At 43.3% G+C, this 26,738-nt stretch overlaps 1 protein-coding gene across 6 annotated transcripts in view; it reads left to right on the forward strand.

Moving 5' to 3' along the window:
* Positions 1-26,738, forward strand: part of ZBBX (zinc finger B-box domain containing) — a 346,983-nt gene that overhangs the window by 229,672 nt on the left and 90,573 nt on the right. For all 6 annotated transcript variants that reach the window (XM_073578937.1, XM_073578938.1, XM_073578941.1 and 3 more), the window contains one exon: positions 22,352-22,497. In XM_073578937.1, coding sequence (XP_073435038.1) covers positions 22,352-22,497 — 146 coding nt within the window. The remainder of the gene's footprint in view (positions 1-22,351; positions 22,498-26,738) is intronic.

Genomic DNA, 26,738 nt, shown 5'->3' on the forward strand with positions numbered 1-26,738 from the left:
CTTCGGTGCAGGTGGAGGCTTCGGCCTGCCCAAGTGTGGATTCTGTGGTAGAGAGAATGCAGCAGATTTGGGACCAAGTAGTGGATAAGTTGTCCCACTCTCAGGAAAAGGCCCAACGGTTTTCCAACCGGCAAAGGACCATTGGTCCTCAGTTTAAAGAGGGTGATATGGTTTGGTTGTCTTCAAAAAATATTCCTATGAAGGTTGTGTCTCCAAAATTCAAGCCAAGGTTCATTGGACCTTATAAAATTTAGGAAGCCCTTAACCCCGTTTCTTTCCATTTGGCTCTTCCAGTTACATTTAAGATTCATAACGTTTTTCATAAATCTTTGTTGAAATGGTTTGTGGAGCCAGTAGTTCCCATGGCGGCGCCCCCTGACCCTGTATTGGTTAAGGGCAATTTGAAGTATGAGGTAGAGAAGATATTGGATTCTCATCTGGCTAGATGGAGACCCCAGTTCTTGGTCAAGTGGAAAGGTTATGGCCAGGAGGATAATTCTTGGGTCTCTGCTTCTGACATTCATGCTGAGAGATTGGTTAGTGCTTTTCACCGGGCCCATCCTGATTGGCCTGGAGGCGTGGATGAGGGTTCGGTGACCCCTCCTAAAAGGAGGGTACTGTTGTGAATTCTCTTGATCGGACTTCTGAGTCAGGGCTCCCTCTGGTGGTTATTGTGGGTAGTGGAGCTGGCCAGGTTGATAGAAGTCTGCCACCTGAGGATGACGATTGGAAATCAGGTGTTACTCTTTGGGAGGATATAAGTGAGCAGGCTTCCCTCAGTTGTTGCTGGTGATTTGGGTTCTTCCTGTGCATTCTGAGGTCTGCTGTCTCCTGCCTGATCCTGCATTTTTCAATTAAGTTATTCATTTGCTAATCCTTTGCATCTGATCTGGTTTTGCCTCTTTCTGCTTTGCTGTGAGGGTTCAGCGTGCTCCCTGCTGGGGCTGTGCTGGACCCCGCTCCATATGTTGCAGCTTGTGTCAGTTTGTTCAGTCCCCTATTATATTAGTCTCTTGTGCTTTGCTGCCAGTTTCACCAGAATGCTAATATAGTGGGGGAGTGGTCGTGAGAACTCAGTGTTTTTTGTACATCAGTCCTGTTGGATTTTTTAGGGTTTTTGCGTGATTGCAGACAGTATCTTTCCTTTCCTATCTGGACAGTTTGGGCCCCATTATTTGCTCAGTCTATTTTCTGTCTTTGTTTTTGAATCATCTTGTCTCACCGACAATATATGTTTGGGGGCTATCTATTTCTTTGGGGTTCTACTCCGGGGCAGTTTAGATGTCCCCTTTCTTGCTTTAGGTTTAGTTAGTTCTCCGGCTGTGCCGAGGCGTCTAGGGCATCGTAGGTACGCCCCACGGCTACTGCTAGTTGTGTTGTTAGGATTAGGGGTCTGCAATCCGCTAAGTTACCAACCTTTCTGGTTTCCTGGTGGCCTAGCCTATTCCTGCCATCCTCCTCGGTGACCTATTCTTAACAGATGGCTTTTCATTTAAAAGGCCACATGTTGTACTTCTTTTCTCCTGCAGGTAACACTTTAAAGTGGATGCATTATGTTATAGTGGATGCATTATGTTATCGGTAAATCTTACAAAGCAGATTTTGTATGATCAAATGTCATGTTCTTCCAACTTTATAAATGAGTACATGGAGAGGGCACATGTTCTCCCTGGTAGGCATATCTGACCATGTAGCTCTGCCTTCGTATGATTCAGTTGCCTGGGGTTTTCTCTAATGCACTGAATGGCTACGGACTGGGGATGATCATAAAAGCAGCAGCAGACCAGTTACTCATAGACTTGACAGTTTATAAAGGGCATCACTTTAGCCTTGACTGAAATGATTAGTGTGCCATTATATGCGTTATTAATCTTATCAATGAAGTTTAACTACCAATGAATTAATCTAAAAGATCTTGACAGCAGGGGTGTATGAAATAATTGTATTATTGAAGCTTTGAGCACAACACGTCGTATATGAAAATTGTATTAACTTTTGTTGAATAAATTACATGGATCATTGTTGTGGATGTTGTATGGATGTGACACAGATGAGGGGAACTGAATATTACCTCCTGCACTACAAGATAGTTGCCTTTGATGACATTAAATTACTCTGACATGCATTTTTTTGCAATGAAATCAAGTGTACATTTGAATACTTTAATTACTGTAAAGTGCACTTTTACTTTTATATACACAGTCTGTGGTCTGTAAACTAATAGCAAACCCAAATAAATGGTAAGAAATTTGTGCTTTGTTGTATATTTGTTCATACTAAATTGACTGAATTAAAATTAAGTTGAAGTCTGATAACCGGTCTTTAAATAGTGCATGGTCCATACCTGGCATTGTAGCAGAAAGTCAAAAATTTGACCCAGCACACGATAAAAAGTCCATTTATTTCAGCATAATTAAAAACTCCACATGAGATGAAAATCAGAACATATAGAATAACGTCCTCAATGGATCCTATTTATTTAAGAGTAATTTAATTCATGAATAAGATACATTAAGACTGTGTGCACACGTAGCGATTTTTAAGCGTTTTTGTAGCGATTTTCAGCTCGAAAACGCTTAAAAATCGTGTACAGAATGCCTCCCATGCATTCCTATGGTATTCCGCACATGCTGTGCTAATGTTGCGCTTTTTTCCGCGGCGGAATCGCATCGCGGAAAAAATCGCAGCATGCTCATTCTTTTGTGCGGAATCGCAAAGAATTGCCGCGATTCCGCACCCATAGGAATGCATGAGAATCGCTTACTTCCTGCATGTGGCTATGCCCACCGTGCGGGAAGTTAAGTGTCTCATGTGCGGTTGGTACCCACGGTGTGGAGGAGAGGAGACTGTCCTCCAGGCCCTGGGTACCATACCCCTGTAAAAAAAAGAATAAAAAATAAAAAATCGGGGTATATTTACCTTCTGATGTCCCGCGCTGCATTCCCGGGCCTCAGCGTTCCCAGTAATGCCTTGCGGCCTCGCGAGATTGCTATAGCAACGCGAGACTACGTCATCACAGGTCTCGAAAGGCATTACTGGGAACGCTGTGGCCTGGGAATGCAGCGCGGGACGCCGGAAGGTAAATATACCCCGATTTTTTATTTTTTTTTAGCATTTTAACATCCTATCTTTTACTATTGATGCCGCATAGGCAGCCTCAATAGTAAAAAGCTGCTCACACTTGTCAAACACTATGTTTGACGAGTGTGACCAACCTGTCAATCACTTTCCAAGCGATGCTTCAAATCGCTTGGAAAGTGCTTGAATAACGCACGCGAAAATCGCGGCAAAATCGCGATCATAATCGCGGTAAAATCGCGGTGAAATCGCGCGGAAAAAAAACACGCGATTTCTGGGAAGGAGTCCGGTTTTTAGTGAGCGTTTTAAAACGCTACGTGTGCACATAGCCTAATGATCGAAACGTGTCAACCAATTGAGTATTTGTTGGGATGTACTGTAACACACCTTGCACTATATATGCATCTTTGTGCATCTTTGTGTCTCTTATGTCATGTTTAGTCTAAATTATGATGGAATAAATTGATTTTTTATTGTGTTCTCGTTCAATTTTTGGGCTTTAAATTAACTGAATGCCCCATACTGTATATGTCTCAAATAGCTTTTGGTAGTATGTGTTTTCAAGTTGTAATTTGATGCATCTCTATTTCAATTATATTTCTGAAATATTTCATGAATGTTGCAGACACAATTTTACTGTGTTGTCAAGTAGTAACACATCATTAGAATTTTGACAGTCTTAACAGAATTATCACTGAACAGTAGACAAGAAGGTGGCAACTAGCCCTGGTATCAGATAAACATGCAGTCCTCTGCCTTCTACTGACTCATTCCTGGTGTTAATGATTCCAGTGAATAAAATATAGCTCTTTTTACAGTAAAATGTGTTGTAAATCAGCCTGGAATGTTGCTCTGGGACCTGTAGTTCCACGAGCCTTGCTTAGTGTATAAGGGGCTGGGCTTGCAGGGTTAGTCAGAGAGCTGGGCAGGTCTGGCTAACTACACACCTCCCATCAATGAATGTGTCTCACACAAAATAATGAGACTGTGGTTTGGTCACATGGTCTCTGTGTTGGAAGGTCCTGAAAGTGTACAGGTTCCTGGAAGACACAAGGAGGAGGCATGTGCCTGCAGAGTCCACGATGGCTAACTGCGTTGGGGGAAGCTACCATCCTTCTGTGGGTCTGGTACTGACGGATGTGAGCTTGTCAAGCAAGTCATAGTACGGGTCAGTGATCCTACTAAGGCAGCTTCTCTGGAAGTCAGGACCCATGTGATGCCAGCCTGTGAAGCCTGCCAGGCTACCAAGCAGGTAACCCAGAACATGGAGGACTGTGTGCACAGATGAGGGTCAGTTAGTGAACTGTGCGGTCATAACCGCAGTTGAGAGTGGACTGTATGTTAGGTCTGTGATGTGTAACATGGCCTACAGTGGTTTATGATTTGCATAATAAACCGCATAGACTGTTTAAGTGGAAAAATTCTTCCTGTGTATCTTAAAGCCCGCTGGCCAGTGAGTGTCCCCCAATACATTCAGTGAGCACCGCACTACAATGGTTAAAGTTGCATCTAAAGAAACCACAGACTTTTGGAACATTGTTGTATGGATAGAAAAGACCGAAGTGGAGATTGTTGGCCATAATGACCTGCACCTTTTAAAGCAACCACAGCATATCAGCCCAAACACCCAATACCAACTGTTAGCTACAGTGAGGAAGGGTTAATGATTTTTTTTTCTTGCTTTGTATCCACCTGGACACTTTGCAGACATTAAGTTGACCATTTACTCCTCTGTTTAAGAAAGTATTTTAGCATCAATAGTAAAACCATCTATCCAAAAGCTAAAGCTTGGCCGAAACTGGGTCATACAACAAGACAATGATCCCAAGCTCACCAGCAAAGCTACATCATAATGGCAGGAAAAGAAAAGAATCAGGGTTTTACATTGGCCCAGTCAAAGTCCAGACCTCATCGCAATTGAAATTCCATGGTGGAATTTTAACAGCTGTGCATAATTGAATGCCCGCAAACCTCATTGAATGCAATGACGAGTAGGCCAAGATTCCTGCAGAACTATATGAAAGACTGAAGTCATACAGAAAACAATTACTTAAATCTATTGCTGCTAAGGTCACCCAGTATTGCAGGTGATCCAGCTGTTTATTTGCAAAATCATGTGCCCATTGTTATTATCATTTTTATTATTATTCTCATTAACTTGAGTCAGCTGAAAAAAGTGCACTTTCCCGCGCAGGCCGCCATGTTCTTCACCTGCACTGTAGCTGTGTCAGTGTCATACTGTGCCGAGGGAGATGGCACTGCTTTTCTATTGAAGGGGTAGGCTACGTCCAATTAGTTTCCTCTATTCTTTCTTATACAATATGCATGTATTTTATGTGATGCTAAATTTGTGAGACCATGGGTATTTTGCAATGTTGCTTGTTCGTGTGGACTTTGCTTGCGAATCTGTAGAAAGTCAACACGTGTATATCTGTAAGATGCCTGTCATGCTCTGGGTTTGTAAATCATTAGCAGCATGACCTGAAATGTATGCATTTTTTATTGATATATGTGAAGTTTGTTGTTAAGACCATATTCATACAGTTGTGGCCAAAAGTATTGACACCCCTGCAATTCTGTCAGATAATACTCAGTTTCTTCCTGAAAATGATTGCAAACACAAATTCTTTGGTATTATTATCTTCATTTAATTTGTCTTAAATGAAAAAACATGAAAAGAATTGTCCTAAAGCCAAATTGGATATAATTCCACACCAAACATAAAAAAGAGGGTGCACAAAAGTATTGGCACTGTTCGAAAAATCATGTGATGCTTCTCTAATTTGTGTAATTAACAGCACCTGTAACTTACCTGTGGCACCTAACAGGTGTTGGCAATAACTAAATCACACTTGCTGCCAGTTGACATGGATTAAAGTTGACTCAACCTCTGTCCTGTGTCCTTGTGTGTACCACATTGAGCATGGAGAAAAGAAAGAAGACCAAAGAACTGTCAGAGGACTTGAGAAACCAAATTTTGAGGAAGCATGAGCAATCTCAAGGCTACAAGTCCATCTCCAAAGACCTGAATGTTCCTGTGTCTACCGTGCGCAGTGTCATCAAGAAGTTTAAAGCCAATGGCACTGTGGCTAACCTCCCTAGATGTGGACGGAAAAGAAAAATTGACAAGAGATTTCAACGCAAGATTGTGCGGATGTTGGATAAAGAACCTCGGTTAACATCCAAGCAAGTTCAAGCTGCCCTGCAGTCCGAGGGTACAACAGTGTCAACCCGTACTATCCGTCGGCGTCTGAATGAAAAGGGACTGTATGGTAGGAGACCCAGGAAGACCCCACTTCTTACCCCGAGGCATAAAAAAGCCAGGCTGGAGTTTGCAAAAACTTACCTGAAAAAGCCTAAAACATTTTGGAAGAATGTTCTCTGTTCAGATGAGACAAAATTAGAGCTTTTTGGGCAAAGGCATCAACATAGAGTTTACAGGAGAAAAAAAGGCATTTAAAGAAAAGAACACGGTCCCTACAGTCAAACATGGTGGAGGTTCCCTGATGTTTTGGGGTTGCTTTGCTGCCTCTGGCACTGGACTGCTTGACCGTGTGCATGGCATTATGAAGTCTGAAGACTACCAACAAATTTTGCAGCATAATGTAGGGCCCAGTGTGAGAAAAGCTGGGTCTCCCTCATAGGTCATGGGTCTTCCAGCAGGACAATGACCCAAAACACACTTCAAAAAGCACTAGAAAATGGTTTGAGAGAAAGCACTGGAGACTTCTAAGGTGGCTAGAAATGAGTGTCCAGACCTGAATCCCATAGAACACCTGTGGAGAGATCTAAAAATGGCAGTTTGGAGAAGGGACCCTTCAAATTTCAGGGACCTGGAGCAGTTTGCCAAAGAAGAATGGTCTAAAATTCCAGCAGAGCATTGTAAGAAACTGATTGATGGTTACCGGAAGCGGTTGGTCGCAGTTATTTTGGCTAAAGGTTGTGCAACCAAGTATTAGGCTGAGTGTGCTAATACTTTTGTCTGGCCCATTTTTGGAGTTTTGTGTGAAATGATCAATGTTTTGCTTTTTGCTTCATTCTCTTTTGTGTTTTTTTTCATTTAAGACAAATTAAATGAAGATAATAATATCAAAGAATTTGTGTTTGCAATCATTTTCAGGAAGAAACTGAGTATTATCTGACAAAATTGCAGGGGTGTCAATACTTTTGGCCACAACTGTATGTATTGCATTTTATTGCAGATTTTCAGTTTAGAAATCCTCTTATGTCTAAAAATGGCCTACGGAATTTACAGCATACAAGAACTTTACAGCAAATAGGTCAACCAGACTGCATTTTGGAGTGTCCTGAGTCAAAATTGTCAAATGGTGTGTCGCTGATTGCACCACTTTGTTGCATCCACAACACTTTATCATTATATATTACTAAATGGTAATTATTCATAGGTGGCAGACTTATTCCTTCTTTTGCTCTTTTTTCTACTTAGACTTGGATAAAGCATTGCTTACTTTAAGTTTTGTGGTGATTTTTAGGAAAGCAAAATCTATCACACCACATGAATAAATTCCCAAGAATTCCCAGTTCCTCCTTCTCTATACTGCAATGCAATCTAACATTTACTCGGTGCATTTCTGTGTCTATTATATATGATGGCTTGCCAATCTATCACCCGTTTATGTCTTTCCTGACATCAGTGCTCTCAAGTGTACAGACAAAACTGCAAACTTACAGGCCATTGTTATTATTTGTGCCTTTTCTTTGTCTGTTTTGAATATATGTAATTTTAATGCTGTGGCTAGTTGGAGACTTGTAGGTTGCAGAGACATTTTTAATTTTACATTTAATGACAGGTTACCTCATGTTTCAGGGATGAGGATATACCACTGTTCTAAATTTCATTCCTTTCTGTTACATAGATTGTCTGTCAAACTAATTGGAATGCATTAGATGAGTTGAGTTCCCTTCTGAGGTCATACAAAATGAAGCCTATCATTCCCACAGCCCCAGAAGTCTAATTTAAATATGCAAAATTCTCCGCCAGCAAAACAAATACTTTACTGTAATGTTAACATTTTGTCTTCGGATTGTTTAAACCTTTGGCAGCTTAAAACATATTACAATCCTAAATTCACCTCATGTGATCCTGGAGTGAACTTTTCTAGCAAAGGGTTTACGGTAATCGGCTTGTTATATCTCACCTTTTGAGTGGGGTCTTCAAAGCCCTTGCTCCAGAAGACCATCTGAAATACAGCATGGACTAATGACATGGGGGCAGCAGGGCAGTCTGGTTAGAACTAGTGGGGCTCTAGAAACTGGATGGCGCCTGTCCACGTAGAGCAGTAGTGGCAGAGTAGAGGAATTCAGGAGGCTTCCTGAACGAATGTAACAGTCAAGTGATGTAGCCAAGTTGAGCAGGTCCAAAGATTCACTGAAGATGAAGCGTAGTGTTGGTGTAAAGTCACACTGTATTATAGATCTGTCTTTCTCTGTGTGTGTGTATATATATCCAACTTACCGCACAGAGTTTTGAATGTAAGATGAAGAAAAATAATAATAATACTCACCTTGGCGCTCACCTCTCCAGCCATCCAACTGTTCGCTGCCCACTATATAGTCCTCTTCTTTCTGCCATTGTGGGCTGCATCTTTCACCTGTTCAGTACAAGCTAGGACATCCAGCTGTATCTAAACCTTACAACACGCAGTGACCTCCGAGGCCTGAACATAGCAGCTGGAGAGTTGAGCGATAAGGTATTATTTATTTCGCATTTGCCTCGTTCCAACTTACAACTAAATTCAAGCAAACCAGGAACTGCATGTAAAAAAATAGAAGCAGTGTCGTTGCAGTGTAGGGTGCAAATCCAGTTCAGACCTCAACCTGGTCCGCGATGGATAGTATCTAAAGATGGTTTGAAAAAGTTCCAGGAGGAACTGAAATGTATCTATTAGATATGCACTATGTCAGGTTTTGATCTTTATCTCTCAATGGGAGATCGTCCGATATACTGGAGGGTTGCCAGATTGGTTATGGCCTACTCGAGTAGTGATGGATAAATACACAGAGACAGGTTATGTATCTGGAAATGCCACACGGCTGTTCAATCAGATCCGGGTTTATATCCTCTTCTAAGTAGGTGTTTACATTACACCATCATATTTCATTGGACAGTCAGTTAATCAAAGGTAAGCATAAATGATTTTCAACCAATCATATTATTATTCAGAAACCAATCAGATTGTCCTGTGTTGTTAATTATTAGTAGTGGTTGTTGCGTGATGGAATCTTTAGTAGAGCAGGTGTGAGTTACACAAGACCCTATTACCAATCTTATTAATCTACCCCTAATGATGGTTATAGCTCCATTCTCTGTCTTCATGAGGGTCAATGAGGGCTATATCCCCACTATCAATCTGGTACTTGTACTCTACCCCCATTAGACATAGTCATGTAGCCTTAATCTCCTGCTGGGTGCAGCAAGTTATTTATCGGTCATCTACTGCGTAATTTATGAGAATCATGAGACTAAGGTCATAGGTAGTTATTATTGGGACTCAGCATGATACAGCATTTACATATACAGTGTGTGTGTCTAAGACCCCAGAAAGAAGATAAAGAATAGAAAGAGGATTTATAGGATTCCCTATCAACTAATAAAGGCATCACTTATCGGAGGAGTGCAGACGTTTTTGGATATTTTATGTACTGACAAATGTATATATTTGCACTCCTGTTAAGATGTCATATTCATGTTTTACCTTTTAAGTTCCATGAATTTTCTTTTAAGAATATAGCAAAACTTCACACTTTGAGCACTTATTGGCCATTGTGCTGGATGCTGCTGTCTTGCCTTATGTGACGAGATAGTTAATCATATCTAATGTAGAACGCATTGAGTCATAGCGGCAAATCACTTAATCCTCGCTTGAACTCTGTGTGACTTGTGTGATATACATGCTTTATTTTATAATTATTTGTCTGCGTTTTGCTGCATGGCTACATTAAGATAGGGCTTTTGGTTATATTCTTGTGCTATCTAACCTCGTGACTGTAATAGGATACGAGCACGCACTTACCTGTTGGCCTGGATTAGTATTTGGCTGTTAGGTGCAGTGATTAAACTGAAAGGCTGTAACATTTTTATATCTATATTTTCCTTTTTCAGATCACACATTTGTTTTAAGTATGCTGCCAATGCACTACATGTATTCATTCATATGTGTTAATTTAGCCCCGGGATTATTGTTGGTCTCGGAATAAATACATTTCTTGAACAGTTGATTCAGGGCATTTCCTAATAAGTCGTGCATACTGAAAGAGCTCCTAGAATATTGGACAAGTCAATTGAATTTCTTGTCAAACATTTCAGATTCTTTGAAATTCTAAATCTAGACTCTAATAATTGAGCATCTGTCTGTGAGACAGCTTCATGAAATAATGTAAAAATGGAACATTGTTGCCTGAAAAGTTTTGTTCCCTCAGAATGTTCCATATTTCTGTATACATTTGAACTAAAACTGCATAAGATTTTTACACAAGTCCTAAAAGTCTATATAGAGACAACCAAATAAAATGAAATTGTAGAAAATAATGGCCTTTGTCATTTTTTTTTCTTTTTGAAAAATTATCTAATACCTGTCTGAGAGGCCAAACTAAAGCTGGGTGATTTTGGCAAAAAATAAAATCTACCGGTAACTTTTTATTCTAGACAATTTTTTATTTTATTCTCATTTTTTTTTGTTCTTTTAGCTAAACTTAGTCCAAATAAGATTTAAAAAAAAACCCTATTATATCCCCCAGCAATGCTTCCTGGCAGTCTCTGTCTTCTGGGCTTTAGCAATAACGTGTTATCACATGTGTTGAAATAACACAACGGCATTAGAAAGAATTGGAATCCGCGCAGAAGTCACAAAGTAAAGACAGTGGTAATCGTAATGAAAAAAATCCATCAAATAGATCAGTCCACTCCAAGTAAAAGTCAAAAAGTAGCTGGGCGTTAGCATAATTCGCTTTTCTAGGCAGAGGATACAAAATCACAGTGTCTCCGGTTATACACATGTTAGCAAGCCTGGAATATCACTTTTTTATATTCCCTGCCTGAATAACATGGATTATTGCTGCGCTGATGTTCTATTCTTATTTTTGAACATTCACGTAACACATTATCGCTGAAGGCCAAGATACAAAGACCGGCTGGGGGCCAAAAAACACCGAAATCTGCTTGACTTTGAGTGATTTTCCGGGTTGTTTCCTTATTAAATTGTTGGGTGTATTCATACTGTGTCTTTTTGCGACACTTTTGGAGCAGCAAACACTGCAAAAACTACTGAAAGAAAACCCCCTCAAAAGAATGAACATAATCGATAATGAAAAAGCAACTTGCTTTTCATATTGTGCAATGTGTTCAGTTTTTCAGCTTCTTTTAAAAGCTTAGACTTTGCAAAGATGGCAAGAATTTGAAAGATGTGACTTGTACATTCTACAGGTGATTTTCCCTAGGAAAACACTCAATACTCAACTTACAATAGATGTCAATAGAAAGGCTAAAAGGACATCTGGGTGTTCTTATGCACTTTTTTTAGTGCTTCTGCCACAAAAAAAATACTAACATTTTATTTTCTTTATGGTGATCTAACGCCGAAAAAAAAGGCCAGAATAGGGCTCAGGAAACAACCAAAAAATGATAGCAAAAGATGCGTTAGGTTTACAAAATTCCTGGGATAAAGAGAATATTCTAGAGGACCTTAGGCATAAAAACGGTCATTTTTACACTGCATAAAATGTGTTTTATGTTAACTAGTCAGACTGGAGTGGGATGAAAATCCATCAAAGGGTGAAAAACTATCTTCATAAAAGTTTATGGAGGGCATGGAGTGAAGGTGGAAAGTCAGAGGGTGCTGAGGACAAAAGGGAGCAAGTGTAAGGCCATTAACACTTTCCTCCTCTTCTGCATCGAAGGAAAAACTGGGAATAGCACACAGCCTGAGTGAAGAAGATGAGGAAAGGCTTAAAGGGAATCTGTCACCCCTTTTTTGAGATATCATATAATGATATCATTCAATTGTGTGTCACATAAGGATTCTCTTAGTACTTTTGCTTCCCCCTGGCAACGCACCCTTCATGCATAAATACCTTGTTTATATCGGTTCAGATGTATGTAAACTGCCGCTGTCCAGTCCGCTGGGCGGGGCTTATACACCTGCTCCCCCCTCCCTGTCTTGCTCTACGCATTTCTTCTTGTGTAGAGCAAGACAGGGAGGGAGGGAGCAGGTGAATAAGCCCCACCCAGCGGACCGGACCGTGGCAGTTTACATACATCTGAACCGATATAAAAAAGGTATTTATGCATGAAGGGTGCGTTGTCAGGGGGAAGCAAAAGTACTAAGAGAATCCTTATGTGACACACAATTGAATGATATCTCAAAAAAGGGGTGACAGATTCCCTTTAAAGGGGTGCTCCATGGAGATGAAAAATAGTTTTTTTGATGTGCATGCCTTTATAAACCATAAGGCTAACATTCATAGTGTTGTTTGTAATCCTGGCAGTACCTGCTATTGAATAAGATGGTGAATCTGCTTTTAAGTGCTCCCTCTCCCTTTTGGGATGTTAAGTCACAATTCAAGGGCGTGGTCTGCTCTTGGCTTCTAGTAACAGACAGCCCCTTGATTTATGGCAGTACACATTATGCACTGACATGACTTGTTCTGCAATTGCTCTCAGCCTGTTTTTGCAGCTTCTTTGTGACATGTTCAGGAGTGTGAATGGAGCTATAACTGTATTAAAGAAGCTGTGAAATTAAAAGGCATGGTTCCCAGTGGAGGAGGAGGAAGGGCAAGCAGAGCTCACATAGACTGACTGATCTCGGACTGAATAGAAAATGTTATGAAGGGACTGGCTGTTGCTACAATCCAGAACCAGGCCACGCTCCCTGATCTGTGATGTAACATGCCAGAAGGGAGAGTGAGCAATGAGAACCAGATCCACCGCCACATTTAAGAGCAAGTACTGTTAGGATTACAATCATTGATAGCTTTATAGTTTATAAGGCCATGTCAATTAAAACACTTTAATATCTCCCCGGAGTATCCCTTCAACACTTATAGAGAAAGGTGAGGCAATAGGAGCTGAACACATTTTATTATTTGAGGTTGGGGGGCATAGTAAGTAGAAGAGGAATTTAGGTAATGGATACGGAGAGCAGTGAAGGAGAGAGGAGGCAGATGTGCGAGGAGAGAAAACTCAATATAGAAGACATGAGTAGGGGCCACTTCCCTATTGTGATAAGTATTCACCAGGATTCTTAAGTTCAAACTCTGTGTCACTTTATTTTCTGAGTTGACTAAAGAGATCGGTTGAAGTTACTGACTAGTTGCTCCCCCTGCACTATAATAGCTGTCTGAGCTGTGCTCCAGCTGTTTGAGGGTTAAGTTAGTATGCAGGGAGTCAGCCAACATAGGAGATCACAGCCTGGCATACTGTGTCTACTGATAAATCTCCAGTACCTGTGAGCTGCTTCCTCGTTAAGTGTCGCCAAGTCACTAGTCCACATTCTGGAAAAACACCGTGAGCACAACTTAAGTAATGGTGCTAAAGGTTAGGTTCACAAACCAAGTAGTTATAAGTTATAAACCTTGCACTCAACTTTAGATATTCAGAAGAATAATTATTGTAGTACGTAAAAAAAAAATGTTTCTGTCAAATTTTGACCTTCAGTTACTACAAAATCAAATGCATAGACATAGGAGATAAATAAACATAAAAAACATAAAAAATAATCCAATTAGCAAAAAATGAACAGAAACAAGGTATGTACATAGCATGTGGTCATACATAAAGCAACATCATTAAATGCAGTCAAACCTAACCAGAAACTGAGCTCAATCAACCCTAGGACTGATAACAAGAGGAGGAAAAGAAAGGTAAGTATCCCCAATGGGGAATGTGATGTACCGTACTGTACCAAATACGTGGTAATAGGTATTAAACCTATTGTGAAGATTCATGTGCTCTTAATCTATGTTTCTGTTCATTTTTTGTTAATTGGATTATTTTTTATCTTTATTTATCTCCTATGTCTATTCATTTGATTTTGTAGTAACTGATGAAGGTCAAAATTTGACCGAAACATTTTTTTACGTACTATAATAAATATTCTTCTGAATATGCTCAAGTTGAGTGCTAGGTTTATAACTTATAAATAGTCCACATTCAGGCTCATCTCTCCAATCAAGTAGCTCAGCATCTCCACTTCCACCCTTAGTAAGACAGCTCTGCTCATGAGAGGGTCAAATTTAATTTTCCAAAATTAGAATCGATGGGCATGCAGATGGAAATTTAGTCAAATTAGTTTAATTAATCTCCCAATCCTAGGCATGAGTATGAGAAACCTTGCTTTCAATATATGGCGTTACCACCTTGTGCAGCAAAATTTGTATCTAAACTTTCCCAGAAATTGTTTATTGGCCCTGCACATCAGCTTGGAGGACTACAAGTCTACAAAACATCTTGAATTCTTTCTATAAGGGCTCATACTCACATGCGAGAAACTCGGATGAGTCTCGCACGTCAATACCCGGCACTGCCGCCGGCACTCAAATCGGAGCGTTCAGCTGCATGTATTTCTATTCAGCTGAATTCTCCGATCCGAGTGTCAGCGGCAGTTTCCGAGTTTCTCACATGTGAGTATGAGCCCTAAGAGTATGGTCAGGACTTTGTCTTGACCATTCCAAAGCATTAACTTTTATTCTTTTTTGTTTATTATTCTTTTGAAGAGCGACTTGTGTTTTTGACCACTGTCAATGCTGCATGACTATTCTCTTTAGATTCAACTCATGGACAAATGTCCTCACACTTTCCTTTAGAATTTTCTTATAAAATTCAGAATTCATTGTTTAATCAATGATGGCAAGCCATCCCTAAGGCCTTTTTCACATTTCCGTCCAGAAGGGCTGGATCCGTCAGGACAGGAACACTGCGCCGGTCAGTAGCGCCACTTTTGGTACCGCTCCCCCACGGTCGGGTAGGGGAAAAATTGAGGCCGCGGCTTCGGCCGGAGCTAGGCCGCGGCCGGAAGTTCCGCCCTCGGGGCCGCGTGTCACTTCCGGCAGCCCGCCCTGCACTCGGCGGCGGTAAAAATCGAGGCCCCGACTTCGGAGCACGGGCTAAGCCGCAAAGTGGGAGTACAGCCCCTAGAGCGATTTTACAGGCTGGTGCGCGCCACAGATGTCGGCGCGCAATGTAAAGGAAGCATCCAGGTCGGGGGGGTGCAGGACTGGGGTAAGTGCTGCCCGAGAGGCTACCTCCTCCCCATATCCCCAGCAGCGGACAGATACAGCATGTCCGAACAAAAGCAAAGACGCACACGTTCTTTTACGCGGCATGCATCTCTTGTTGGGCTGCGTTTCCGCGGGTGCAGAGCAGCATTTATGCGAAGCCTGCGAATCCAAACGCGCCCAGGAGCCGTCCCCTGTGACCGCGACCAATGTGTCAAATGCCCCGGAGTGGGCCCGATCACTGTCACAGTACATGGCGTCGCTTACGAGAGCAATAGAATCCCTTCAAGCCCCAGATAGTGGCAGGGACAGTGTCTCACCGCCTTTAGAGGGAACCTCCACCTCACAGGAGCCTCCGGCCTGCAGGGGCCACCCTCACTCCAGGCAGACCCGGGGGAAACGAATCCACATGGTGTCGCCCAGTCCATCCGGTGCCTTCGGCATCCGTAAGGTCTGAATCTCGCTCCCCGTCACCAGTGGTTGATAGCGAGCAGACCTCAGATTGCGACTCAGACGAGCCCATGGACCTGGACACTCCAGGGTCACGTGAAACAGTGGACAGCCTCATAGAAGCCATCAATCAGACCCTGGGGATTGAGGATGATACCGCAGCGGCTACGGGGCGTAAAGTGGCATGTAAACGGGTGAAGCGGCTGCACAGAATTTTTTCCTCTCACCCTGAGTTTGAGGACATAGTGCAGCGGCACAGAGAACGTCCAAAATTGCATTTTTCTCAGGTTAAAGGGCACTTGAAACGTTATCCGTTTGCTCCGGACCTCCGTAAACAATGGATGGGATCCCCGATAGTGGATCCTCCGGTTTCACGCCTGGCCACTAAGACCCTGTTATCTGTCCCTAGGGTTTCCTCAATTAAAGATCCCACGGACTGCCTTATTGAGAGCCTAGGTCATTCAGTATATTAGGCGTCAGGGTCTGCACTCGCTCCCTCGTTCGCAGCAACTTGGGTAGCCAAGGCTATGATATCATAGTCAGAAACATTAAACAAGGTCTCGCAGGAGCAGGATCTACCTGCAGAGATCTCGGAAGTCACATGTCAGATGACGATAGCCGGAGATTATGTATTGAATGCGTCTTTAGATGCGGCCAATTGTTCAGCCCTTGCTGCCACTAATGCAATCTCTATCTGAAGAGCCCTGGGTTGAGGACATGGCGGGCCTATTCTACTTCCAAGAAGTCCTTGACTTCCCTGCCTTATCTGTGCGGCCGCCAATTTTTGTATCAATTTATCTCCAACTCCACAAGAGGAAAGAGCGGGTTTCTCCCTCAACAGAAGGTTAAATCGTTTTTTCGTCACCCGATTCAGGCACGTTTTCGGGCCTTTCGCAGTGCCACCGGCCATTCTAGGCCGGGCGTGACGGCATTGGTCAGGTGGTGGCCGCTAAGCAGCCTGAGCCTGGTCCGGGACCCGAATAGGAGACCGGTCCGGGGTCATGCGTTAAAGGACTCCGGGTGGACTACAGGGCCCTATTCCGCCACCTCAGGCCGCCCCAATCAGGATAGGGAGCGGCAGGTCATATAGAGCCAACCCATTGGGGAGAATGCGTGCTCAACAGGCCAGATCGAGGGGACCTAGATCCTAAGGATCATCGGCCAAATGACTCGAGGTCTTTACCAGACGACACCAGCAAAGTGGGCGGCCACCTACTCTGTTTTCACCACGTCTGGGCCAACATCGCTCACGACGCATGGGTAAAAGAATTGGTGTCCTCCGGTTACAAAATAGAATTTGTCAGATACCCTCCAAGATGGTTTTTTTTTTCCCGGCTTCCCAGGGTGGATACCCAGGTAAGGGCTCTATTGGGAACCATCAAGTCGCTCCTGCACAACGGAGTCATTGTTCCAGTGCCGGAACACAGAAGAGCTCAGGGGTTTCATTCCAACCTTTTTGCGGTTCCCAAAAAGGACGGGTCTGTCAGGCCTGTTTTTTGGACCTGAAGCTTCTGAACAAATTCATCAGGATCAGACATTTCCGGATGGAGTCTCCATTCAGTCATAGCGGTCATGGAGCAGTGAGAATACTTGGCCTCAATTGACAGCCAGGACGCATTTCTGCATATTCCCATTTTTTCCTCCTCATCAGAGGCAGCTACGCTTCGCCATCAGCGTTCAGCATTTGCAGTTCGTAGCGCTACCCTTCGGGCTAGCCACGGCTCCCAGAGTGTTCACAAAGGTTATGGCAATTGTCAGGGCCACACTACATTCTCGAGGCATAGTCATCTTGCCTTATCTGGATGACCTCTTGGTCAAGGGCCCGTCAATACGGGCATGTGAGGAAGGTGTCAACATCACGCTAGATACTCTTGCCGCTTAGATGGTTGGTCAATGCAAAGAAATCATCCCTTGTGCCAGCTCAGAGGATCTCCTTCCTAGGAATGATCTTCGACGCTTGCTGAAGGTTGATAATTCTCCCTCAGGAAAGGGCGCTAGTCTCCGGCAGGGAGTCCGGACACTACGCCAACCAGTCCCTCATACCATCCGATCCGCGATAAGGATCCTAGGGAAAATGGTGGCAGCAATCGAAGCGATAACTTTCGGCCAGTTCCATCCTTCACCCCCTGCAGCATGCCTCGTGTCAGCCTGGGACAAGAATCCTTTCACGCTCGATCGGCGGTGCAAACTGTCCTCTCAAGTCAGGCAGTCGTTCGGATGGTGGATAACCAGTTCTTCTCTGGCCTAGGGGAAACCTTTCCCCCCATGTCATGGGCTGATAATGGCAATCAACGTCAGTCTCCTCGGTTGGGGAGCGGTGTTTCGCCACCACACAACCCAGAAACGGTGGTCGCCACAGGAGGTACGCCTCCCGATCAACTTATTGGGGATACGAGCAATTCGGCTGGCTCTGCAGAAGTTTCATCACTTTCTAGCAGGCCGCCCTGTCCGGATTCCATCGGACATCGCCACGGCGGTGGTTTACACAATTTGTCAGGGGGGCACCCGCAGCAGAACAAACATGCACGAGGTGGAGCACATTCTTCAGTGGGCCAAAGCAAACCACTCGGTGATTTCGGCTGTCCACATCCCGGGTGTGGAAAATTGGGCGGCAGACTTCCTCAGCCGGCAGGGTCTTGCATCCGGAGAGTGGTCTCTACATCCCAAAGTTCTTCAACAGATTTGTCAACTGTGGGGAGCTCCGGATGTGGACCTGATGGTCTCCAGAGTGAATGCCAAGGTGCCCACATATGTCGCTCGGGCCAGGGACCCGCAGGCATTCGCGGTGGACGCGTTGGTTCTACCATGGAACCAGTATCGCCTCCCATATCTATTTTCCCCACTGCCACTAGTCTCGAGAATCAGCAAAGGGATCAAGACGGAAGGGGGGCCGGCGATTCTGCTGGCCCCACACTGGCCCTGTCGAGCGTGGTACGCAGATCTAAGGCAGCTGCTCGCCAATGTTCCTGGGCTCCTGCTAGGGCGCCCAGATCTACCGTCTCAAGGGCTAATTTGCCACCCGAACGCAGGGACCCTGTGTTTGACGGCAGGGCCGTTGAATCTTGGATTCTAACCCAGGCAGGGTTAGGAAGCAAGGTGGTCGCTACAACGATTAGCGCCCGGAGGCCTGCTTCAGCATGAATTTACCACCACACCTGGAAGGTGTTCTTTGCTTGATGTCGAGGCCGCGGTGTTTCTCCGCTAAGATTCTCAATCTCCAACATCTTGGTTTTTCTCCAGTCGGTCTCAGAGCCCGGATAGCTCAGTCGGTAGAACAATAGACTTGGTCTTTGCCCCAGGTTTCCGCAGGAGACAAATGTCGGCCTTATCCATCCTGTTCCAGTGCAGGGTTGCTACCAATTTGCAGGTGAAAACTTTTCATCCGGGGAGTGTCCCACTTGATACATCCCTATATGGCGCCGATGGACGCCTGGGTTCCTAACATGGTCCTAAGTGTTCTGCAGGAAGCTCCATTGGAACTGCTTCAGGATATCGCTTTGAGGTACCTTTCCTGGAAAGTTGTTCCCCTAGTGGCCATCACTTCCATCAGGCGGGTTTCAGAGCTGGCGGCTCTATCCTGCCGAGCTCCGTTCCTCACTTTCCATAGGTATAAGGTGGTCCTCAGACCAGCCCCTCTTTTTCTGCCGAAGGTCGTGTCCTCTTTGTCACATCAATTAAGATGTTGCTTTGCCTTCATTTTGTCCAGCACCGGTGTACCGTGTGGAAGAAGGCTCTTCACACGTTAGACCTGGTAAGAACCCTCCGGAGGTACGTGTCACGGATGGCACCCTTTCCTCAGATGGACACGCTGTTCATGCTCCCTGAAGAACGCAGGAAGGGACTCGCTGCCGCAAAGACGACCATAGCCAGATGGATTCGTTTGACTATTCAGGAGTCCTACTGCATTAGAGGCACGCCGATTCCGGCAGGGATCAGAGCGCACTCTACCCGGTCGGTGGGCGCCTCTTGGGCGCTTCGGCACCAGGCTTCGACAGAACAGGTTTGCAAGGCATCAACCTGGTCCAGCCTGCACACATTTGCCAAACATAATATCCATACTCAGGCCTCGGCGGATGCAAGCCTGGGTAGAAGGAGTCTCCAAGCAACGGTGGCGCACCTTTAAACAGGAGGTGCATGTAGCTTGGATCGGTGAGTCAATCTCCCACCCAGGGACTGCTTTAGGACGTCCCACAGTATCTGTGTCCCCCAATGAGACGAAGGAGAAACATGGATTTTTGTGAGTACTCACCGTAAAATCCTTTTCTCCGAGACGCTCATTGGGGGACACAGCACCCACCCTGATAGCCAGTTGGCTCTTGTTTAAATGAATATGTGTTTACTTATTTGATATAAGGGTGGTGTTTTCCTTTGCACATGTTGTACCTGTACTAAGGCTGATTTTTTGTCCTCCTACTGCTTTGGCACCAAACTGATTTCCGCCCGCAATAGGGGCGAGGGTGTATACTGCGGAGGAGGAGCTAACCTCTTTTTTTCACTTAGTGTCAGCCTCCTAGCGGCAGAAGCATACACCCACAGTGTCTGTGTCCCCCAATGAGCGTCTCGGAAAAAAGGATTTTACTGTGAGTACTCACAAAAATCCATGTTTTGGTCTCATCCATCCACAAAACTTTGTTCTTATATTTTTCTGGCTTTTCCACTTTTCCAGGCAATCTTTAGCAAATGGACAGCAATATTATTTTTGGAGTACAATCTTGCTATTGCATTTCACTGACCTCCTGATGGTGGACTCATGAACATTGACATTAGCTAATGTGAGAGAGTTCTTTAGCTGCTTTGTACTTACCTTTTGTTACCTCGAGGATTATTATACACTGTTGGAGGTAATAATGATCTTGAACGTCCTTCATTTTTAAGCAATCTGATAGTGGATTGGTGTAGTCCAAACTTGTTAGAGAGGTTTTGTAAACTATTCCAGCCTGTTGTGCATCTTCAGCTCTACTTCTGTGGTCCTTAAAAATCTCCTTGTGTTTGTGCCATGATACACTCCCACAAACATATGTTGTGAAGATCAGCCGTTGATAAATCTCTGCTTTTTAGATAAAATTGTTTCCCACTCACACTGGGTCGTCATTTCATTGATTGAAAACACAAGACTCACCTACATACATTTCGCATACATTTTCTAGTCACAGATATGTGACATTGGATTGTATTCCTCATTTAAAAGTATTTTAGATTCATTTGTTTTGTTTGGTTCACTTTATCTACTTTTAGGATTTGTGAGAATATCTGATGTAGCTTTAGATCAAATATATGCATAAATCTGGAAAATTCTGAAGTTTTACAATCTTTTAGGCATCCTTGTATGTCATAAATAAAAAAAAAATATAAAACATTATTGTGACCTATGCAAATTATTGTATTACTTCTCCATGCAAATTGCAAATTCATTTGGACTCTACTGATTTCATACATCACTAACCTAAGCAAATATTCTTCCTTCAATCATCTTTGGTGCAATTCTATTGAATTACCCTTCTAATTATACAGCTCTCTGAACCTATTGCGTATTTCATATACTAGTAATCCACATTTACATGTTTTAAATTATATCATGTTGCAGATAAATGTATAAATTTACAGCAAATCAACGATGTCTACACATGGCTATTATAGCATACAGTATCTACACCTTAGACAAATATGTCAATCATTCAGGCCCTAAATCTAATCCGAGCGTCTCTGATTAGATCACATGACCGCTTCTACAGCACTTGACTTCATCATTAAAGAAAATAAATATGCCTTTAGGATATTTTGGCGGATCCATTTTTTTCAAAAATTGGTGGATTTTGACTGACGCGAAAAAACTGAAGTGTGAAAGAGGCCTAACTAGTAACTGGTTGAGTGAAAGCTTTTTTTCATTGGTTGATGAAGTATCAATAATTTATATTACTATTAACAGACTGGTGACTTGGCTAGTAATTTGTTCATTTGATTTTACTACTTGACTTGGTTTGAACCTCAACTGTAATAAACTGGTATTTGTAACTTTTAAGGATATCTTTTCAGAATAAACTGACATGTGAGTGTACATGAAAAATAACACAATATCTGGTCATTATATAAGATGTTTACTGCATTTTACACTATTTAGGCACAATCTCAAGCTTGCAATTGACTCTGAGCTAGTGGGTGCAGCCTAAGTGTTGTGTGTTGTGTCCTCTACACTAACCACACAATGGAATTCCTGCCTTTTTTCACTTTTTAGTACATACATAAATTGATACATTAAAAAAATATACATCAGTACTCAACTGTGTACCTGTGGATCCAACGTTGTGAAATAAATAAACTACCTAGAAACTGCACAATCTGTTTCTTTTTTTCTCTCCCTACTATTCCCTACTCCTCACACTCCCCTCTCCATAGAGTATACTATGCGGTGTAGCCTGTCACTTCACAGCTGGTCATCCAGTCGGGAATGATGAGATCAGGGAGTTGAGAAGAAGTGGCTCATAAGTAAGAAAGAAGAATAGTTCTATGATGAGATATATTACAAAGTTTTTTTTTATATTTGCTTGTGCTTTGATTTGTTCAAAGTTTGTTGAAAGTACAGTTCCCACTTCAGTCTTTCAGAGCCTGCAACAAAATCTTTAGTTTTGGCAAGAGATTCCCTCGAGTCACCAGAGCCGGCAACTGAAACCCCGTGCCATGTTCCTGTAAGGTCAGCGTATTCTCTTGAAGAGGGTGTTGTAAAGTTTGCCAGTCTGAAAGGTAGGTTCTACACAGGGTTAATACATTGTATGTAGATGTAATGGGAATAGTATTTTTGAAATATGAGCTATAAATGTATTTCTAAGTTTCAAAACATTTTATATTCACTACCAAAAATCTTCTCAAATCTATTGATGGTTTCTTGTTTTACATAGTGGATGAGAGGCACAGTTGTTTAGGTGAATAATTGGCCATTGGCCACCCTTATGCTCTTGTAAGGTTTTCTGGAATAGTGAAATTAAATAACTCACTGGTTTCTATGTAACTGAGCTATATAAGCTCATAGCAGATTAGTAATACATCCAGAGTATAATGAGCCGTAAAGTAGCAATCGTTATAACACTGAGGATTCCTATACATACACTTGTTACTTTCCCAGTCATTGAAATATAAATATTTGTTTTACATTTACGAAGGAGGAGGACAACCTATCATGGTAATATAAGGTTAAAAGTGAATCTGTCATCAGATTACACAATGTAAACTGCATGGATTAATAAACAGATTTTTTTTAGACTTGATGAAGCTGGTGTACTAACTTTTGATGTTCGCGCAGTAAACTGCTCGAGTGCTTGGTACTAGAATTGAGCAGGTCGGACGTTCGTATTTGCTCTACTCGAGTACCAAGCATCATGTAAGTCAATTAAGGAATCAACCATTTTTCACTCAATGGCCGTGTAGGAGAGTGAGAGAGGAGAGAGAGAAGTTCTTCATCTATCTGTATCTATCTCTGATAGATAGAAAGATGGATAGATAGATAGATAGATAGATAAACAGATAGACTAGATAGAGATATACACGGTGTGAGGTATCTAAGTAGGGGATACTCGCTCAGCAGCCACAAAACCAGATCTGGCACAGGGTTTTCATAAACCATAACACAGTCCATGCAGTTTATTCAGCAGCATAAACCCATAGAAGCAACATACAGTTCATATACCAGCATAGCGTCCATTATACTGTAGCTTCACTCTGGTTATCCTGTTATCACACAGGTTAAGCAAATGTCCAGCATACAGGTTCTTCAGCCTCAGTGTTGTCTCACCCACGTCAGGGTTCTCTCATGGCTGCTTCTCCATACTGCAGACATTCCTTCCCTCCAGGGAACTCTCAGGCACGTGCAGCCATTAACACAGCGTTCACTGCTGTCAGAAGGCAGCCCCATCTCACTCAGATGGGACCTTCCACACTGGACCAACCAGGTCCCAGCATTCACCTCCATGTGACCTACCCTGGCCACATTATATGGTTCTTAGCCACGCCCACCGGGTCACATGACTGTGACCTCATCTCAGGTCCTTCAGGCATTTACACACTCTTTACAACAGTGCTTTAAACACACCCCCTGGGTGGTTTTGTAGGTAACCAGGCTCGCCCATCTCTCTAGTTACCTGGAGACTTCTGCCTTACACATTGAAACAACACCTCAGCAATACCATTGCTGAACAACACATAAGTCTCCATCTCAAAGCCACCCACTTTGAGATACATAACGGCAATTCAGTATTCTGCCATTCATCCTTTCTCCTGGGACATCCACACAGCGCCCCCTAACGGACTCAGTGGTTACTACACCACAATGGATATAGATAGATAGATAGAGATATACATAGATATAGATAGATAAACATGGATAGATAGATAGATAGATATAGCTAAATAGAGAGATATAGATATGTAGATATAGATAGATTGATAGACTGATACATAGATAGACATAGAAAGATGCATGGATAGCTATATATAGAGATAAATAGATATAGATAGACATAGATATAGATAGGTATGGGATATGTACATAGATATATAGATAGATATGGGACAGATAGATGCCGTATATACTCGAGTATAAGCCGACCCAAGTATAAGCCGAGGCACCTAATTTTGCCACGAAAAACTGGGTAAATGTATTAACTCGAGTATAAGCTGGGTATGCATTGTCCACTCATCTCTATCCTGGTATACATGGCTCCCCTGTCCCTGTCCTTGTATGCATGGCTCAGCCATCGCTGTCCTTGTATTAATGGCTCCACTCTCCCGTCCTTCTATGCAATGCTCCTTATCCCCTATCCTTGTTTGCATACTCCTTATCCCCTATCCTTGTATGCATGGTTCCTACTAAAAAAAACAAACATCCTATGTACTTTCCTGCGCGCCCTCTCTGCATCTCGTTCCGGCACCGGCAGCTCCTCCAGCCGAGCGATCACGTGGCCCCGCTCATTACAGTAATGAATATTCACACCACACCTATGGGAGTGGAGAGGCATGCATATAGTCATTACCTTAATGAGCGGGGCCACGTGATCGCTCAGCTGGAAATGCTGCTGGCGAGGGCAGCGAGGGCATGCAGGAAGGTAAGTAGTGATGGAAGCCGCCAGCTCCTGCCTCTGTGACCCACCGCTCCCCCCCTAACACCGGCTTTCTTGGACAATTGACTCGTGTATAAACTGAGGGGGGCATTATACTTCCTAAGACCTCAGTATGTCAGTGTTCGGATTTCAGAGGGGTTCCTCATGTAATTCAGCTTCCTCATGAGAAGAGAGGCCAGCAAACCATTTTACTGATCAGTAATAATGATGTAATACTGAAGATCTACAAATGATCTGCAATTCTTCATGTTCATATTGTGTATCTTCTGAGTATACAAAGCGGCGGCTGCAACCGCGCCCCTGGCCCTGACTGACAGCTGGCCGCCATATACAGCCAGTGTCAGTCAGGGCCGGACGCACGGTTACAACGGCCTGAACCAGCGCCAGCGCCGCCCCTATGACTGAATACCGAATGCGGGGCGTGAAAATAAAGATAATTTTCATCCCGCTGCGTTCGGCTATTTGCAGGCACCGGACAGCATCATAACACTGTTAACCTGTAGATTAACCTCATATCTGCATGTTAACAGCGTTATTTCTGGTGACAGGCTCCCTTTAAATGTCTGTGTGCAAAACAAATACAATACATACAGCAAAATGACCAATGCAATTCATTGTGTTAGAGAAAGCCTGTCACCAAAATAAACGCTATTAACCCACAAATATAGGGTTAATCTGCAGAGTAATAGTGTTGGGAACCTGACTGGCACCCGCACTTTGCCGAATGCTGCGGGGAGAAAATTAACTTTATTTCCCCCAGCAGCGTTCAGGTTTCAGTCATCTGCATCATCGGCGCAGGTTCAGTCACTGCTCTGTGTATAGACAGCAGCGGCTGTAGCCGCACCCTTGGCCTTGACAGACAGCCGGCCCCAATACAATGCCATTGTCAGTCTGGCTGGAGGCGTAGTTATAGCCGCCACTCTGTATCCTTAGAGTGGTGACTAAACCTGCTCCGGTGCCAACACCATGGCTGAAACCGGAATACTGCCAGGGGAGAATAAAGTTCACAGTACTGCCAGGCAGGTCCATATCTGCAAGTTACAGTAATAGTGTTTTTCTGGTGACAGCTTCCCTTTAATTCACATGAATGTTTTTACACGCGGACTGATGGTCTGCATGTCAAAAATCGCAGCATGCACAACTTTGATTCCTTTCAGATCAGACTTATCTGTTAAGTTAATGGGTTCACAGAAAAGGGATCACACCTGGGTTACCATTTCCAGCTTTTTACTCAAGGACAGTGTACACAAAATGATCGCAATCAATGATGTGGGAGAGGTTATACAGAGCTCAGCATTCAGCGAATTGCTAGATTTGCAGCAGATAAAATAAAACAGGGATTTTATCCAAATGACAGCAAGCAGCCCAGTAAGTGACACATCGCTGGAATCAGGGTCTCTGCCCCAAATTCATGCTGCTCTCAGATGGGGTAGCAAAAATCTGTCGACAGTTTGCCTTTAAAAGTAAAATAGGTGATAACTTCTAAATTGTTGGGGATCCAACAGCAGAGACCCTCACCAATTACCAGATTGAACAGAGCAATACCTTTGCTCCATTTATTCTGTATAGGACTGCTGAAGATATCCAAGTAGAAGGCCCGGCCACCTAAGGCAGCCTAGTTCAGAATGAATGGATCGTCGGTGAGCGTGCTTTTGACCCCTGCTCTGGTGAATGGTAGTTGTCTCATTGGATGGCCCTCCGCAATTTAGAAGTTATCACTTCTTCTTACCAGAATACGCCGTCAGGTTATACTTCTTCTTACCAAAATACGCCGTCAGGTTATACTTTTTCTTACCAGAATACACCGTCAGGTTATAAACAAGATGTTAGATTAGAGCGGACAGCACAGTCACGAAGCCCGGCTGAATCATC

The sequence above is a fragment of the Dendrobates tinctorius genome, unplaced genomic scaffold (assembly GCF_039654945.1).
Source record: "Dendrobates tinctorius isolate UK_male_01 unplaced genomic scaffold, ASM3965494v1 ptg000060l, whole genome shotgun sequence".
NCBI classification, from domain to species: Eukaryota; Metazoa; Chordata; class Amphibia; order Anura; family Dendrobatidae; genus Dendrobates; species Dendrobates tinctorius.